The 20,208-nt window shown below is 36.1% G+C and overlaps 1 protein-coding gene across 7 annotated transcripts in view; it reads right to left on the bottom strand.

The window, feature by feature from the left end:
* Nucleotides 1–20,208, bottom strand: part of RNF13 (ring finger protein 13) — a 166,184-nt gene that overhangs the window by 99,233 nt on the left and 46,743 nt on the right. For 4 of the 7 annotated variants that reach the window (XM_063662336.1, XM_063662339.1, XM_054480245.2 and 1 more), the window contains one exon: nucleotides 8,738–8,863. The exons of the other annotated variants lie outside the window; for them this stretch is intronic. In XM_063662336.1, the coding sequence (XP_063518406.1) occupies nucleotides 8,738–8,863 (126 nt within the window). Of the gene's footprint in view, nucleotides 1–8,737; nucleotides 8,864–20,208 lie in introns of those variants that run through there. 7 annotated transcript variants of the gene reach the window in all.

Raw genomic sequence — 20,208 nt, 5'->3', positions numbered from 1 at the left:
TAGAGGGCTACTTTCTGAGATAACAAAAAATCAGCAAAAAAAAAAAGACAGAAAGAAAAAGAGTTATTATGATATGATCAAATAATCCCAAAAATGTTTATGGTAATTTAAAAAAATTCTATAAACATTGAGAACTAGAGAAAAATATCTGTGGGATAAACAAATATCTAGACTTAGAAATAATGCCAAAAGCATTAAGTGAAATGAACATGAAGCAAATGGAAAGTTCCAGTGATACTGCTTAGGCTCTAATCTTTTCACATTTTATTATAAGCCCTTAAGGTTTTTAAAGTAAATCACTTTGCAAACATTTATTATTCATCTACCAATGCCATATAATGCATTAGGCACTAGCACTACAGAATCTAAAACATGATTTTTTTCTCTCACAGAGAGAAACAGAGACTGATGTGGGATTAAATAGTATATAAAAGATAGGGGCCGGGTGTGGTGGCTCACACCTGTAATCCCTGCACTTTGAGAGGCCGAGGCAGGTGGATCACCTGAGGCCAGGAGTTCAAGACTAGCCTGGCCAACGTGATGAAATCCCATCTCTACTAAAAACACAAAAAATTAGTTGGGCGTGGTGGCATGCACCTGTAATCCCAGCTACTCAGGAGGCTGAGGCAAGAGAATTGCTTGAACCCGGGAGGCAGAGGTTGCAGTGAGCCAAGACCGTGCTACTGCACTCCAGCCTGGGCAACAAGAGCAAAACTCCATCTCAAAAAAAAAAAAAAAAAAAAAAAAAAAAAGATATGATGAGTTCTACCTTGAAGAAAATCAGGAAAGCTTTCAGACAGGACACAGTTTATCTCAGATTTAAAATAAAGTCAGATTGGCCAGACAGACAAGTAGAAGGAGGACATGCCAGATGGAGGACATGACAGAAACTAAGACAGAGTGGGAGAGACTGCTCAGCACATAAGGGGACTTGTAAATTCTTACGAGGTGGGAGGAGTGGCAAAGTAGAGATGAGACTTGAGAGAGAGGCAGAAGTCAGGTAAAGTATCCCAGTTAAGTTTTGTATCTGTATCCCAGTTAAGTTTATAAAAGCCACATTACAGCAGAAAATAGCTCTGAAGAGACCCAACATATTCCTTATCATCTACAATCCAAATGTACCTCCATTTGGAGGTACATGCCCAAAAAAGGGGGGTGTGGGAAGGGAGAATAATATCTAAGTCCTTTCAGTCTTGATAACTGGCCTAGATGGCTTTGCAGCTGCATTTTTCAAAAATACTCATTCACACATAAGATAGAATAAGATTCAGCACACACTGCTGAATAAAGTGCATATGTTGCACCATTTCTGTTTACCAGCCTTCGCTAAAGTCCAGCTAAAATACAGTAAATTGGCTACTCAAAGAAATTGGTGACTTGCCATTATACCCAAGTAATGAAAGCATCTGGTACTGAAATGACAATGGACAGATTTTTTTATAACTTGTCTTTATTCAGTTATAGACACAGAAAATTGTATAGCTCTGAAAGTTCAATGTTAAGTGATTATTTTAATGGCCTTTCAATTACTAGGTATTTTTACAGATTTTTTTAAAGTCGTATTTCTCACTGGGATGCCAATTCAAGCCTTTTGAGAAATGTCTCCCTCAAAATGCTTCACAGTCAATTTTCTAATTAAAAGATTTAATATAGCCTTAATTTATTTGCCAAAGTGCCAACAATGTTTTTTAATCTCAAATGCTCACCAAAAACTAACATTTCCAAACAATTATATTTTGTCATAGTAAAGAACAGCATCATACAAAGACAAAATAGCACTGTTTTGCTTTTCCTCTAAAGAGCTGTATTTTTCAGAGGATACAGTTTTTGTAAAACAGTATAAGTGATTACTTTTAGAATAAGTACCTGACATGTAATCAATAGTTCTTCTTACTGGCTTTTTGGATATTCTACATATTCAAACATTCATTCTGAGCATGGGTTTTGCTGCATCTCCTCAAGGCAAGACAGATTAAAAGGTTCATATGTGCTTCTCTCAACAGAAGATAAAAAATTAAAACAATGGCTCTCTTTATTTGGAAAGCAATTCCCTTTCCTCCAGGAATTGTTAATTGCATTTCCGCTGCCTTCGTGGCTATCTTTGAGTCACAAATCACTTGGGATGGTTTGTATGAAGAAAACATGCCATTTTAAAAATTATAACATACATTCCACTTATTCATTTCCTTTTAAAGAAGTAAGAAAAGTGTAGGTTTCTTTAATCTTTTTAAAATAAAACTAAAAGAGTTGTAAAAATCCTGAAATACCCACCAACATTAATCATCTGAAATGTCTCAATAAATTTTTATTCCTTGTTTCTTTTCTCTTTGTGGTCTACAACAAAGAGTTCCTTTCTCCAAGGAAAACTTTAAAAGATAGAGCCAATTCTCCTTTGTCTGAGATAATTTGTATGTCACTTTGGATAAGAGGCATGCCGAAATATAACCCTGCACTACCATCAATTGTAGTATTATGTATGGAGCTGAATTAAGTTGTCCTCAGTACTCAGTCCTAGTAAGCTATGTAATAAATAAGGAAATATATCATTTTTCTAAGTATCTTAAGTCAATGCATCATACAAAATTGTGGATACACATGAATGAACCACTACTGATTATCTACAAGAGATATTTATCTGCAATTCTGAAAGAAATATTGTACATATTAACACTGATGACCGAATTCCACAACACACTTAATATAAAACTGTATATAACCATTTTGGAAGCTCATTAAATGCAGTCAGAGATTTCTGATATGAAAATTACAGCTAATAAGGCTAACAGCTTATCCATCAGTAACCACTCTAGAAAGGAAATTTTCTTTAGGGTGCGATTCCAGTTGTTTTTCCAGTAGCCATAATGACTTTATCCTTACCCAGTCACACTACCTTGATAGGTGATCCATAATTCTTACTATTACAAATTTATGAAACATACTTTCCACAATGGCATGACTAAACTGTCATTATAAGCCAAGTTAGAAATTTACATCAGCTGACACTGAGTTGCTATATCACATGTGACTTATCAGACAATTTAATTTCTGAAAAGTCAGCAATTTTGCCATTTTTACCCTTATTCTATTTAATTCTAATGGTAAAAAGCATAAAACATCAACAGCTAAGACCCACTGCCTCCTTCCTGTGTGCAAGGTGCTGTTTGGTAGGCATTTAACATTGATTAGTTCATTTGATCCTCCCAACAATCCTATCATATAGGGAACATTATAATTCTTATTTTACAGATAAGGAAATTGAGGTACACAGATGTAAAATAACTTGTCCCAGATCATACTGCTAGTAAATGATAAAGATGAGATTGAAATGTATACAGTGTGTTTCTAGACCTTGATTATAATCAATGTGTCTCCCTTGTAAACTGATATTCCAGAAATTTATACAACCCTGACAAAGACAGAAATCACTAGGAATGATATAAGTAAGGAATCTTTAGCCTTAAATGGCCAGAATACACTCCACTGTATATTTGTGGAGGAAAAAATAACCACGTTAAAGAACACGTACAACAGACTATACCCTTATTCATTAAAACTGTGCCTACATGGTAAAGGACAATGAAAATTTTTTTAACATTTCCCTGTCTAACATTAGAATGGCTCAACTGAAACTGTCTTCCATGTTTTTCATACGTACATGTTTTTCAAGAATATATTAGACACATAAGCAAAAGGCTATTACATAGTTTGATTTAATAAGTCCTTATTGATTGTTTACCACGCACTATAATACAAATTGGATATATAAACATGATTAAAACATGAACTCTAAACACCTTCAATTCACAAATAAGTGAGATATATATATTCAATAAACAGTAATAACAATGTGATAAAAAGCAATGAAGGAAGTATTTACAAATTGGAAGGGTGGCACATTGAGCTGGAATGGTCTGCACTGCAACATAGGAAGTAGAAAGAAAAGTAAGGCTTCCTGAGGAGGTAACATCCTCAGCTAGCATGTAACCGATGAGACAGATAAATGGGTGGTAAAGATCATTGGAGACACGGATCTTGGACAGAGAAAATAGTACATGTAAAGGCACAAATGTATGATCAGCATGGCACAGCCAGTTGAGAGAGTTCAGGTAGGCAGTATGGCTGCAGCATAAAATTCAAGGCAAGCAGTGAAAGATGAGCTGGAGTAATGACTAAATCATTAAACTCCTTTAGAAGTACTCAAAGACACAACATACCAGAATTTCTGGGACCATTCAAAGCAGTGTGTAGAGGGAAATTTATAGCACTAAATGCCCACAAGAGAAAGCAGGAAAGATCCAAAATTGACACCCTAACATCACAATTAAAAGAACTAGAAAAGCAAGAGCAAACACATTCAAAAGCTAGCAGAAGGCAAGAAATAACTAAAATCAGAGCAGAACTGAAGGAAATAGAGACAAAAAAAACCTTTCAAAAAATTAATGAATCCAGGAGCTGGTTTTTTGAAAGGATCAACAAAATCGATAGACTGCTAGCAAGACTAATAAAGAAAAAAAGAGAGAAGAATCAAATAGACGCAATAAAAAATGATAAAGGGGATATCACCTCCGATCCCACAGAAATACAAACTACCATCAGAGAATACTACAAACACCTCTACGCAAATAAACTAGAAAATCTAGAAGAAATGGATAAATTCCTCAACACATACACTCTCCCAAGACTAAACCAGGAAGAAGTTGAATCTCTGAATAGACCAATAACAGGATCTGAAATTGTGTCAATAATCAATAGCTTACCAACCAAAAAGAGTCCAGGACCAGATGGATTCACAGCCGAATTCTACCAGAGGTACAAGGAGGAACTGGTACCATTCCTTCTGAAACTATTCCAATCAATAGAAAAAGAGGAAATCCTCCCTAACTCAATTTATGAGGTCAGCATCATCCTGACACCAAAGCCGGGCAGAGACACAACCAGAAAAGAGAATTTTAGCCCAATAGCCCTGATGAACATTGATGCAAAAATCCTCAATAAAATACTGGCAAACTGAATCCAGCAGCACATCAAAAAGCTTATCCACCATGATCAAGTGGGCTTCATCCCTGGGATGCAAGGCTGGTTCAATATATGCAAATCAATAAATGTAATCCAGCATATAAACAGAACCAAAGACAAAAACCACATGATTATCTCAATAGATGCAGAAAAGGCCTTTGACAAAATTCAACAACCTTTCATGCTAAAAACTCTCAATAAATTAGGTACTGATGGGACATATCTCAAAATAATAAGAGCTATCTATGACAAACCCACAGCCAATATCATAGTGAATGGGCAAAAACTGGAAGCATTCCCTTTGAAAACTGGCGCAAGACAGGGATGCCCTCTCTCACCACTCCTATTCAACATAGTGTTGGAAGTTCTGGCCAGGGCAATTAGGCAAGAGAAGGAAATAAAGGGTATTCAATTAGTAAAAGAGGAAGTCAAATTGTCCCTGTTTGCAGACGACACGACTGTATATCTAGAAAACCCCATTGTCTCAGCCCAAAATCTCCTTAAGCTGATAAGCAACTTCAGCAAAGTCTCAGGATACAAAATCAATGGACAAAAATCACAAGCATTCTTATACACCAATAACAGACAAACAGAGAGCCAAATCATGAGTGAACTCCCATTCACAATCGCTTCAAAGAGAATAAAATACTTAGGAATCCAACTTACAAGGGACGTGAAGGACCTCTTCAAGGAGAACTACAAACCACTGCTCAATGAAATAAAAGAGGATACAAACAAATGGAAGAACATTCCACGCTCATGGGTAGGAAGAATCAATATTGTGAAAATGGCCATACTGCCCAAGGTAATTTATAGATTCAGTGCCATCCCCATCAAGCTACCAATGACTTTCTTCACAGAATTGGAAAAAACTACTTTAAAGTTCATATGGAACCAAAAAAGAGCCCGCATCGCCAAGTCAATCCTAAGCCAAAAGGACAAAGCTGGAGGCATCACGCTACCTGACTTCAAACCATACTACAAGGCTACAGTAACCAAAACAGCATGGTACTGGTACCAAAACAGAGATATAGATCAATGGAACAGAACAGAGCCCTCAAAAATAATGCCGCATATCTACAACTATCTGATCTTTGACAAACCTGAGAAAAACAAGCAATGGGGAAAGGATTCCCCATTTAATAAATGGTGCTGGGAAAACTGGCTAGCCATATGTAGAAAGCTGAAACTGGATCCCTTCCTTACACCTTATACAAAAATTAATTCAAGATGGATTAAAGACTTAAACATTAGACCTAAAACCATAAAATCCCTACAAGAAAACCTAGGCATTACCATTCAGGACACAGGCATGGGCAAGGACTTCATGTCTAAAACACCAAAAGCAATGGCAACAAAAGCCAAAATTGACAAATGGGATCTAATTAAACTAAATAGCTTCTGCACAGCAAAGGAAACTACCATCAGAGTGAACAGGCAACCTACAAAATGGGAGAAAATTTTCACAACCTACTCATCTGACAAAGGGCTAATATCCAGAATCTACAATGAACTCCAACAAATTTACAAGAAAAAAACAAACAACCCCATCACAAAGTGGGCAAAGGATATGAACAGACACCTCTCAAAAGAAGACATTTATGCAGCCAAAAAACACATGAAAAAATGCTCATCATCACTGGCCGTCAGAGAAATGCAAATCAAAACCACAATGAGATACCGTCTCACACCACTTAGAATAGCAATCATTAAAAAGTCAGGAAACAACAGGTGCTGGAGAGGATGTGGAGAAATAGGAACACTTTTACACTGTTGGTGGGACTGTAAACTAGTTCAACCATTGTGGAAGTCAGTGTGGCGATTCCTCAGGGATCTAGAACTAGAAATACCATTTGACCCAGCCATCCCATTACTGGGTATATACCCAAAGGACTATAAATCATGCTGCTATAAAGACACATGCACACATGTTGATTGTGGCATTATTCACAATAGCAAAGACTTGGAACCAACCCAAATGTCCAACAATCATAGACTGGATTAAGAAAATGTGGCACATATACACCGTAGAATACTATGCAGCCATAAAAAATGATGAGTTCATGTCCTTTGTAGGGACATGGATGAAATTGGAAATCATCATTCTCAGTAAACTATCGCAAGGACAAAAAACCAAACACCGCATGTTCTCACTCATAGATGGGAATTGAACAATGAGAACACATGGACACAGGAAGGGGAACGTCACGCTCTGGGGACTGTTGTGGGGTTGGGGGAGGGGGGAGGGGGGAGGGATAGCATTAGGAGATATACCTAATGCTAAATGACGAGTTAATGGGTGCAGCACACCAGCATGGCACATGTATACATATGTAACTAACCTGCACATTGTGCACATGTACCCTAAAACTTAAAGTATAATAAAAAAAAAAAAAAAAAGTACTCAGACTCATGATGAGGATCCACTAAAGGGACAAGAAGACTAACAAGCCTACTGTATTCATTCCTGAGTTGTGGTTTCATCTTCAAAAACAGATATTCAATAACAGTATTTCCCTAATTTTCAAAGTGTACCATCTGCCATCCCTGCCTATAAAGGAAAGTTATAACAACAGCAAAAAAGTATTCTAGTTTCTAATTATCAGACTGTACCAAGTCCAGAAATTACATAGCATAATAGTGTAGTAAACCTTGGGATCAATAGAATTAGTTTACTTTTAATTTCTTAGCAGCAAGAAATTAATGAAACATTACAATAACATTTAATTTTAACTGAAGCAACCTGTAATTACTATAGTTTAGTTCTGGATAAAACAGTTAAATTTAAACTATCATAAACAACTCTGAGGAGTAGGAAGTCTACTACTTTGACTTCAAGCTCTAATTTATTCCCATTTAAAGGCAATTGAGAGTCTATATTTGGAACTAACATAAAGTAGTAACAATACCTATCATTTACACAGTGCTATACATTTTCAAATCCCTTCATATTTATTATTTTATTCCTCTCATAAGTTTATTATGGAGGTATCATTTCTTCCATGCAATCAAAATTGCAGAGAAAATTCATGCGCAGCATGACAAGGCGGTTTTTCTTGCTGAACAGACAAATTATCTAAGACCAAGCAACATCAAATAATAGCCCATGTCCTATTCTGGGAGATACATGCAAGACACTATATGACACTCAGCTCTGAGGTAGTCCAGTAACAGTTACATCAAGGTTTATTTTACATAGGCCTCAATGTGGCTCCTTTGCCAATGCCAATCCCAAAACAGACTTTAAAAAACCATACACCTAGAGCGGCACTGGTGATATATGGTGAGGGAGGTGGGTAAACCTTGTTTTATTATCTGAAATGCTAGCTTAACCCATGTCAGAGAGAAAAAACTTTATACAGGGGCAGATTTAACTTATTACAAAAGAGAAACCTCAATGACAATGTAGATACAGGTATAGATGTAGGTTTGAGATTGATACTTGAAGGGTAAAAGCATAAAACTAAAGGCTGAAGTTAAGTTTTCATTCCTAGACGAGATCAAGTAACATTCCACTGTTAAACCACAGTTCAAGATGTCCAACAAATGCCTGAAAATTCTTAGGACCAGTAAACATTATTTCTATTCCATGCATCCAGTTTATTTTCAATCTTACTGGATTTTAAATTTTAAATGTTTTCTGAAACAAGGGAGGATTTAAATGATTTAAATTAGCTAACTGAACAAATAGGAAACAAAAAATGAAAAAAGAAAATCATACCTTTATATCAAAATTACAATCAAGTCTTCTAATTAACACAATGAAAGTGCCAGATGAATTGTCTTTTACTGGTGGAGGCACTATGGGTTCACAGGCATTCTCTGGTTTTGAGTTAATCAAAAAACCCTGAAAAAGAATTGGTAAAAATTATCTCTCTTTCACTCAATAAATCAATCAACTTACTTCTACAAATATCTTTTCAATTTGTCATGTGTTTTGCATTATGCTAGATGTATTATTGGGCATGTAAAATTGCTCACAATCACAGAACTTCTAAAGCAGCATTTGCTTTCATAAGCATTTAGTTTTCTAAAATAAGTTCTATCTTTCGCATTGAAGTTAAAAAAATAATAATAATAAGCAAACTCATGCATAAGCCAATCACCCCAAAGACAACCACCGGTATATTTTCTAACAATATTTGACATTTTCAAACCAAGCAAATATGTCTTAAAAATTAACTTTCTTTCATGTTAGCAGACAATGAAATGCACATAATAAATAAATTTCTAGAAATTTAGTCTGCAGAAATGCTAGCCTGAGTATGTAAGGTGTATGTGGAAAGATAGTCATTGGTACATTATTTTTAATACCAAAACTGGAAATCATGCATATCCACAAGGCAACTATTTAAACAATTATAGTATATTTATACAATAGGAAAATAATACAGCCATTTAAAAAAATAAAGAAGACCTGTATACACTAAACTGAAAAGACGTCCACAAGATAACTATGAATTTAAAAAGTAAACAGCAAGTTGTTTTCCCAGGAATGCAGGATGGTTTGACATAAGAAAATGTAGGAACAGGCTGGTCACGGTGACTCACACTTGCAATCCCAGCACTTTAGGAGGCCGAGGCAGATGGATCACCTGAAGTCAGGAGTTCAAGAACAGCCTGGCCAACATGGCAAAACCCCGTCACTACTAAAAATACAAAAATTAGCCAAGCATGGTGGCACACACCTGTAGTCCCAGCTACTTGGGAGGCTGAGGCAGGAGAATGGCTTGAACCCAGGAGGTGGAGGTTGCAGTGAGTCAAGATTGCGCCACTGCACTCCAGCCTGGGCGATAGAGCGAAACTCCATCTCAGAAAAAAAAAAAAAAAAAAAAAAAAATCTGGTAACAGATTAAAACAGAAAAATCAAATGACTATCTTAACTTATGTAAAAAGTGAATAAACACATAAAAAGATGATCAAATTCACTGATTTCATTTATAAAGGAAGGAGGCAATTAAAGCTATGAGACAATGCCTCAACAACAGTTCTGTATGGTCCCTGAACTGGTCACACCAATCATCTATTCCACAGGATTTGGCAATTTCTCCTCCCTGAAATTATATTGCTCAGCTTGTGATATGGAAAGTGTTTGTACATATCTTGGGTATAAAATGTATCACTCTTTCATTTGCTCATATAATAGCTCCTCTTCTTAATCCCATAAAGCACTTGGTTTTTGTTTTGCAAGGAAGTACAACTGTGGTCATCCTTCCAATGATAAATATTTGCTTTATTCTTGTTAAATTTGCACCCTGCTCTGAGTGCCTTTCTGCAAACACTAACTTTTTGCTCCAATGCTAAATCAAATAGTGTAGGAAATATTTTTCAACATGGTTATTATAGCAATTAAACTCAAGCCATATAGGTTGGCTTTCAGTTCCAAAATGGTGATGCAGAAGCAAGCTGGTTTGACTCCCCCCACAGAAAAAGAAAAACAAATGTACAGCAATGAGATTATGGCCAGAGATAAGCCAGAACTCAAATACGAGGAGAGATCATTCCCAGGGCCACAGAGAAGTGAAAAAAAAACTCCCAGCAGACACAGAATCAGACTTCCACATCCACTATGCCCCTCCCCACATTTTGCCCAGCACCAACAGCAAGGAAAATTTCCCTCCAACTCACTGTTTCTACACTGGAAAAGTAAGACCAAAGCGGAACCAGATTGCCCACTATCTTGGGTTCCCTATGAGGAGATTTGTCCCTTCCTTAACCCACAGAAATCATCACAAGTACCTGAAGGGAGAAATATCCATGAGGTAGATAGAGACTAAGAGGGGAAGCAGGACTACAATCCCTAGCCCTGGAAAGGAGAGCCCTCCTTTGTAACTCTACCAAAGGAGATGCCAAATCACAGTAGCTATTAAGTAGCACCATACAGTAGGTTTATCCCACAGGTCCACTGGGCATGAACAGCCAGCCTTCCCACACTGCCAAGATATCCCCGTTGGGACCTGCCCCTTTGGGAAGGGCAGCACTTTGATAATTTACTAGAGCCAAGGTGAACCTAAGCTTAAGGCATCACCTAAAGCCAAAAAGGAGGCAGTAACCTAGCAGTAAATAACCTCTAACCAAATACACCCAATAGAAACTAAAACAAGCCAGACAGAGAACAGAATAAATAACTAATCTTTCAATGCAAAGACACTGACATACATCCACAAGAAACAAGAGCAAGCAGGGAACCATGATCCCCAAATGGACGAAGCAAGAAACCAATAAGCTACCCTAACAAGATGGCAATATGTGAACTTTTTAACCAAGAATTCAAAATAGCAGTTTTAAGGAAACTCAGTGATCTCCAAGATAACACAGAAAAGAAATTCAGAAATTTATCGGAAAATTTTAACCAGAAAATTGAAATAATTTTGTTTAAATCAAACAAATTTTGGAACTGAGAAATACATCTGCTGACCTGAAAAATCATTAGAGGCTCTCAACATCAGAATGGATTAAGGAGAAGAAAGAATCAGCCAAGTCAAAGACAGCCTATTTTTAAATACACAGAAGAGAAAAAAGAAAAGAGTGAAAAGCAATAAAGATCTCCCACAAGATAAAGAAAATTACCTCAAAAGACTAACTCTAAGAATTATTGGTGTTCAAGAGGGAGCTGAGCAAAAGCAAGGTATAGAAAGCTTATTCAAAAAAATTATTAAAAACTTTCCAAAACTTGAGAAAGATATAAATAACCAGCTACAGGAAGGTCAGAGAACAAACAGATTTGACCCAAATACGACTACCCCAAGACATACACTAATCAAACTCTCAAAGGTCAAGGACAAAGAGAGGATCCTAAATGCAGCAAGAAAAAAGAAAGAAATAATATACAAAGGAGTTCCAATTCATCTGGCAACAGACTTTTCATTGAAAAACAATACAAGCCAGGAGGGAGTGGAATAACGAGAAAGAGACAGCGAAAGACAGGAAAGAACAGAAAGAGAAAGGAGAGGGAAGGAGAAGGGATGGGAGGAAAGGGAAGGGGAGGAGAGGAGTGGAGAGGATAGGAATAAAGAGGAGCAGAAAGGAAAAAGGGAAAGGAGGGAGGCAGGGAGGAAGAAAGGAAACCTATCATCCAAGAATACCAAATCCAGTAAAGTTATCCTTCAAATAATAAGAAACAAAGTTTTTCCCAGATAAACAAAAGTTGAGAGAGTTTACCACCACCAGGCCTGTCTTAAAAGAAATGCTAAGGAAAATTATTTAATCTGAAAGAAAAAAGACTAATGTGCTAAAATTAAAAAAAAAAAATAGTTGAAGGTCTAAAACCCACTGGTAAAATTAAGTACATAGACAAACCCAGAATACTCACACCATAATTGTGGTGTGCACTCCACTCATAACTCTAGCTATGTCCAGAAGACAAATCTATTTAAAACAATTGTTTAAAAAAAGAAAAACAAAAAAAATTATAGCTACAGCAACACAGGAAGAGATACGTAATATAAAAACATGTGAACTGAGACAACTAAAAGCCAAAATGTGAGGGATACAGTTAAAATGTAGAAGATTTTTTTTCATTTTCCTTTGTTTCTATTCTTTTCTATGTCACTTAAAATGTCACCCTTTAAATAACTTGTTATAAGATGGCTTTGTAAGCCTCATAGTAATGACAATGCAAAAACCTGTACCAGATTCACTAAAAATAAAAAGCAATGAATTAAAAAGTACTATCAGAGAAAATCACTTAACCACAAAGGAAGACAGTAAGAAAGGAAGAGAAAAATTACAATACAAAAAACAATCAACAAAATGGCAGTAAAAGTCCTAACTCATCAATAACACTAAACGTAAATGGAATCCATTCTCCAATTAAAAGGCACAGAATGGGTGGATGGATAAAGAAACAAGACCCAATACTATGCTGCTTACAAAAAAACCATTTCACCTATAAAGATACACATAGCCCAAAAGTGAAGAGTGAAAAATGAAATTCCAGTAGTAGCTATACTTCTATCAGATAAATCAGACTACAAATCATCAAACAGTGTAAAAAGAGACAAGGGGCCAGGCGCGGTGGCTCACGCCTGTAATCCCAGCACTTTGGGAGGCCAAGGCGGGTGGATCATGAGGTCAAGAGATCGACACCATCCTGGCTAACACATGAAACCCCGTCTCTACTAAAAATACAAAAAAATTAGCCAGGCGTGGTGATGGGCGCCTGTAGTCCCAGCTACTAAGGAGGCTGAGGCAGGAGAATGGCATGAACCTGGGAGGTGGAGCTTGCAGTGAGCCGAGATAGGGCCACTGCATTCCAGCCTGGGCGACAGAGCAAGACTCCGTCTCAAAAAAAAAAAAAAAAAAAAAAAAAGAGACAAGGAAGGTCACTATATATGATAAAGGGGTCAATTCTGCAAGATGATATAACAATTATAACTATTTATGCATCCAATATGGGGCAGCCAAGTATATGCAGCAAACATAAACAGATCCAAAGGGAGAGACAGACTACAATACAATAATAGTAGGGAACTTTAGCACACCACTTTCAGAAATGTACAGATCATCCAGACAGAAAATCAACAAAGAATCAATAACCGAAAGGTCCTGACATTTACAGAACATCTCACCCAACAGTTACAGAAAAGACATTATTTTTATCAGCACATGGAACATTTTCAGAATATACCATATCTTAGGCCACAAAACAAGTCTGAAAAATTCAAAAAGTAGCAATCATACCACTATCTTTTCTGGCCACAATAGACTACAATAACAAGAAGAACCTTGGGAACTTCACAAATACATGGCAAGTAAACAAAATGTTCCTGAATAACCAATGGGTGAATAAAGAAATTAAGAAAAGAAATTTAAAATTTCCTGAAACAAATGAAAATGAAACTACTACATACCAAAATATATGGGATACAGCAAAAGCAGTATTAAGAGGGAAGTTTATAGTAATAAATGTGTCAGAGGTGTCTGAACCAAAGCAACTCCATCTTGAATAGGAGCTGGGTAAAATGAGACTGAGACCTACTAGGCTGCATTCCCAGATGGTTAAAGCATTCTAAGTCACAGAATGAGATAAGAGGTCAGCACTAGACACAGGTCATAAAGACCTTGCTGATAAAATAGGTTACAGTAAAGAAGTCAGCTAAAATCCACCAAAACCAAGATGGTGATAAGAATGACCTCTGGTCTTCCTCACTGCTACACTCCCACCAGCACCATGACACTTTACAAATGCCATGGCAACTTCAGGAAGTTACCTATATGGTCTAAAAAGGGGAGGCATAAATAATCTACCCCTTGTTTAGCATATCATCAAGAAATAATCATAACAATGGGCAACCAGCAGCCCTCCAGGCTGTTCTGTCTATGGAGTAGTCATTCTTTTATTCCTTTACTTTCTTAATAAACTTGCTTTCACTTTGCACTGCAGACTCGCCCTGAATTCTTTCTTGTGTGAGATCCAAGGACCCTCTCTTGGGGTCTGGATCAGGATCCCCTTCCTGTAGCACCACCAGTGCCATGACAGTTTACAGATGTCATGACAACGTCAGGAAATTACCCTATATGATCTAAAAAGGGAAGGCAGAAATAATCCCACCCCTTGTTTGGCATATCATAAGAAATAATCATAAAAATGGCCAACCAGGAGCCCTCTGGGCTGCTCTGTCTATGGAGTAGCCATTTTTTATTCCCTTATTTTCCTAATAAACTTGCTTTCACTTTACTCTATAGACTCACTCTGAATTCTTTCTTGCACGAGATCCAAGAACTCTCTCTTGGGGTCTAGATCGGGACCCCTTTCCTGTAACAAATGCTTATATCAAAAAAGCATAAAGATTTCAAATAAACCACCTAACAATGAACCTCAAGGAACTAGAAAAACAACACCAAATGCAACCCAAAATTAGTAGATAGAAAGAAAGATCATCTATTCCAATTTTTTTGTATACAGAAAAATACAAAATTACAAAAATACAAAATACACAAAAAATACAAAAATTAGCTGGCTGTGGTGGTGCATGCCTCTGGTCCCAACTACTTGGGAGGCTAAAGTAGGAGGATTGCTTGAGCCCAGGAATGGAAGGCTGCAGTGAGCCACGATCATGCCACTGCACTTCATCTTGAGAAAGAGAGTGAGACCCTCTCTCTCAAAAAAACGAAACAGGAGGGTATAGGGCTGGTCAATGAACAAGACAGCTTTTGAGGTTATATCTTAAATATTCCTGTTTTTACTATTAATGTTGATGATTATTACAACAAACATAATGTCTGTTATATATCTATATCTATATCTATATCTATATCACCAAAACATCTAGAAAGAAGTTTCATGAATGTGTTGAAAGGGTTAGCCCCTTTGCACAGGCTCCAGTCTACTGTAACAACTGATAAGTACCACTTCTGCAGACAGCCAGAAAAGACACTTTTATGGAGATGCTTGTTTTTATTTTTTTTTTATTTCTTAGATCACACTGGTTAAGGAGAAATATACTCCAAATGCCTAATTTTTCTTCTCCTGGTTTTGGAATTTTGGTTGTCCCATCTAAATACAATATATCTTATTAAACATCCACTATAACTTTCTTTATATCATCAGAATAACCTGATTGCAAATAAAATTTCATTTACATATAAATTAATAAATATCTTCTCCCAAAGTTTACTACTTCAAATTAATCTGCAGACATAAATAGTTTGCTAGTGACCTTGACATTAAAAGAAAAAAGGAGGGAGGGATGGCAACAAATCATAGTATCCAGAATAAAGCTAGGAAATACGATCAATAATTTCTTTTTTATTTGAGCTGATATGGAGAGATTTAAGCAAAGGGAAATCATAAAAGACCAGTTGACATTCTTTTTGTCTTTATCAAATTTAGTTCTTAATAACAATAGCATAATTGGCAAACATTTAATGATTATAACCTTCAGTTTTCTTTTACTTAACACAGTACTGATTTGTCAGGATTTTGATTTTATGATACTCCAGCTTTATGAAGAAAAGGTCATCTGGTGTGTGCCTCTCATTTGGTACACACAGATAATGTGTGTTCACTCAATGGATATGATACCTTGACATTTTAGAAAACAAAATGAATGTGCATTCTGGAGAACAATGCCTTTTAATTGATGTTACTGTCTTGGTGCGTTTATATTGCTATAAAGGAATACCTGAGGCTGGGTAATTTGTAAAGAGGTTTATTTGGCTCATAGTTCTGCAGGCTATACAAGAAAACACACACACACACACACATACACACAAAAGGCATGGCACCAGCATCTGTTTCTGATGGCCTGCTTCCACCCATGCATGGTGGAAGGTGAAGGGGAACCTGCGTGAGAAGAGATCACATAATGAGAGAGAAGAGAGAGGCCAGACTCTTGAACAACTAGCTCGCACAGCAACTAAGAGTGAGAATTCATTCATTACGGCAGCAGTAACCAAGCCATTCATGAGGGATCCACTTCCCTGACCCAAACAACCTCCCATTGTGCCTCACCTCCAACACTAGGGATCAGATTTCAACATAAGGATCAAATATCCAAACTACAGTAGTTACATTCATACTAATACTACAACCACATCATCATTCTAAAAAAAAAAAAAAAAAAAAAAAATTCCAATCAAACATTGCCATTCTAGCTACATGCAACAAAATAATTTCTCTAAAAACAAGACTTCTAAGTGGATTGTGCTTACACTAGCAATGCATGTCCTCTACAATTGCCACATAATCAGTACAACCCAGTAAACAATATTTATGCATAATTCATATTCTATAGTATTTGACAAATCCTGTAAAAACATAAAGAGGTTAAATGTAATAACTACAGAATTCTTAACAAAATCTTTGACAGCAAGAGTTCAGAAACAAATACAAAAAGTAAATCCATGAAAACTTAACAGGCATCAGAAAAATTCTCCTTTGGTATTATAAACAAATGTAGGCCAGGTGTGGTGGCTCACACCTATAATCCCAGTACTTTGGGAGGCCGAGGCAGGGAGATCACCTGAGGTCACGAGTTCAAGAGCAGCCTAGCCAATATGGTGAAACCCTGTCTCTACTAAAAATACAAAAATTAGCCAGGCGTGGTGGTACACGCCTGTAATCCCAGCTACGCAGGAAGCTGAGGCACGACAATTGCTTGAACCCAGGAGGCGTAGGTTGCAGTGAGCTGAGACTGCACCATTGCACTCCAGCCTGGGTGACAGAGTGAGTCTGTCTTAAAAAAAAAAAAAAAGAATCAAGACTAAGAGGAATTCTTTGGTAATGAAACAAAAAACATACTGTTTTCCAAAACATAACAAACACAACCACAACAACAAAAAAGACCCTCACTCATTCATTACTTACCACAGCACTTGCCATTTGCAATTTGTCATTATAACTCAGTTTATAGTTGAACACAACCAGGTTAATTAAAGTTGATACAATTTGCTTATCAATCTGATTAAAGGGATCATAATGATGGAAATGGTCAGATCCTAACTAGAGGAATTATTTCAGTATTCAGAATTCAAAGAGAATGGCAACTGGCAAGAAGGGATAGTGCAGGCAAACAAAAGTAGGGAGAACAATTACAATACCTTAATAAGGGTACTGTCATTAGTTATTCTGTTAATTTCAAAGGTGATGATTACTCATTCATTTATTTCATGAAACAGCGAATATATCAAATGTAAAATATAATGAATTATTTTATTACTTATCACTTACAGAAGAAGGGAGATATTACTAAACTCATCAAAGTGGCTGGACATTCTTTTATACCAGCAGTATATAAAAGTACCTGGTTTCATATCCTTGCCAGTTGTGGATATTGTTAGACTCATACTTTTACTAATTTGATGAGTGTGAATTGGCATCTAGTTATGATGTATACAAGGAGACATATTTAAAAGATGTTCACTAAAAAAGAAAGTAAAAAACTGGCATCTACCAGCAAATGAATGAAAAAATAAATTGTGGTATATTCATAAAATGCAGTATGCAACAGTTAAAATGAATTAGAAATATGTAATAACAAAAATTTCAAATATAGTGTTAGATGAAAAAGCAAGTTTTAAAACCAGAGCAAAGAAAATTTAAATGGAAGCACAACGTTTATAGATATATATATGGTAGAAAAAATATATATATATGTTTTATAACATAAATGAGAAAGATACACATAAGTTTCAGGATAATGATCATCTATAAGGAGCGAGGTAAGGGAACAGAATATGGTAGGATAAAAAGGATGTTTCAGTAGTGTCTGTAATATTTTATTTCTTCTTTCAAAAAAAAGTAAAATATTAACCTCTAGGTAGCAGATATACAGGATGCTCTGTTTTTATATCAATGTGTCTGTTTTTATATCAATATCATACTGTTTTGGTTCTTATAGCTTTGTTATATATATGTGTGTGCATAATATGTATATATGTGTTTGTATATATATGTATAAATACATTATATATACACATTATATATACATATATATATATATATTTTTTTTTTTTTGTAGATGGAGTCTCTCTCTGTTGCCCAGGCTGGGGTGCAGTGGCATGATCTCAGCTCACTGCAACCTGCATCTCCGTTCAAGTGATTCTCCTGCCTCAGCCTCCCAAGTAGCTGGGACTACAGGTGCCCACCACCATGCCCGGCTAATTTTTGTATTTTTAGTAGAGACGGGGTTTCACCATGTTGGTCAGGCTGGTCTCGAACTCCTGACCTCAAATGCTCCACCCGCCTCAGGCTCCCCAAGTGCTGGGATTACAGGTGTGAGCCACCACACCTGGTTGCCTTGTAATATATTTTGATGTCAGGTAGTGTGATGTCTCCGGCTTTGTTCTTTTTGTTCAGGATTTCTTTGGTTATTTGAGGTCTTTTCTGGTTCCATATAAATTTTAGGATAGTTTTTTCTATTTCTGTGAAAAATGACATTGATATTTTGAAAGAAATTTCATTGAATCTGTAGACTGCTTTAGGCAGTATGGTCATTTTAATTACACCAATTCTACTCCATGAGCCATATTCTTGTTCATATCTATATCATCTTAATTTTAATGGTGAGCATATATCACTCTTCTAATGAGAAAAATATTTTTTCATGAGCAGAAGAATAAAAAATTAGTCTTTTGCCATATTGAACTTAGAAAGCCAGTAAGAAAATCTAATAAAAACTACTAAGTGAACAAAAAAGATGCCCAGTAATGCAATGAGAAAATGAAGGGAGTGTGTTGATTTATTAAATCAAAAACCTGAGCCTCCTTTGACTTCCTCTCTGTGTGTGTGTCTTTATCTCCCCTCTTCTCTAAGTGATAATTTGCCATGATGAAATAATTATTTTCTAAATCAAATGAAATGCTATATTCCTGCTTCATTTAATAAATGAATAAGCAACCATTACTTTTTGAAATTAAGAGGGAAGGGTTTATTTTAGAAGCTCAAAATTCACTACAAAAGTATTCTTTTTATATCATCTAACTATGTGCATTTGAAAATGTCCTTAGATGTTAGAATTCTTATTTCATGTATAACCAGATGGTTTTACTCTTTATTTTGACAATGCTATTTCTTTATTTATCCTTTGAAAAAGGAACTCTGACCTTTGTTTTAGTTTACAAACTGAGGGTGATACTGTAACATAAGGGTGAGGAAGTCCAGCACATTGAGCCTTAACCAAGGCTTTCTTCACATCACAAAACTGTGTAAGTGTTCTGAGAGGAAAAATATACTAAGTGGCACTGAGCTTCTTTCCTGCAAAGAAAGCAGGCAAAGGAAGTAGAATAAATAAAACATCCAAACAACCACATTTCTTTGCAATGTTTGCATTTTCCTTCACCAGGGAAAAAAACTCTCTTCTAATCTCAAGACTTTATATTAAACAAAATCATTTCCTGTAATAAGAATTTTGAAATTAACTAGTAAATTAACTTTCAAAGAACAAGCCTAGTTTGTGGAAAATTAACTGGTGATGATATAGGGCACTAATTTAATGAATAATGATGAGGGGAAATAAATTACACATCATATAAGAAAAACTGCTTATTTGCAACTTTGTTCTGGATAGTAGGAACAGCATAGTCTAGGACAAATCCGCATCCCATGATCTTCATCTCTTCTATCTTCTTCCTCTTCAACATAAAGAATATACCCTGACTACCAGGTTACAAAACACAGTATATGTGGATCATGGCAAATCTAGCCCAAAAGTTGTGTTGCTGAAAATGAGATTTGCCATTGATAATTAT

Source organism: Pongo pygmaeus, chromosome 2, assembly GCF_028885625.2.
Source record: "Pongo pygmaeus isolate AG05252 chromosome 2, NHGRI_mPonPyg2-v2.0_pri, whole genome shotgun sequence".
In the NCBI taxonomy this organism is placed as follows: domain Eukaryota; kingdom Metazoa; phylum Chordata; class Mammalia; order Primates; family Hominidae; genus Pongo; species Pongo pygmaeus.
This window is presented reverse-complemented; position numbering and strand designations above follow the sequence as displayed.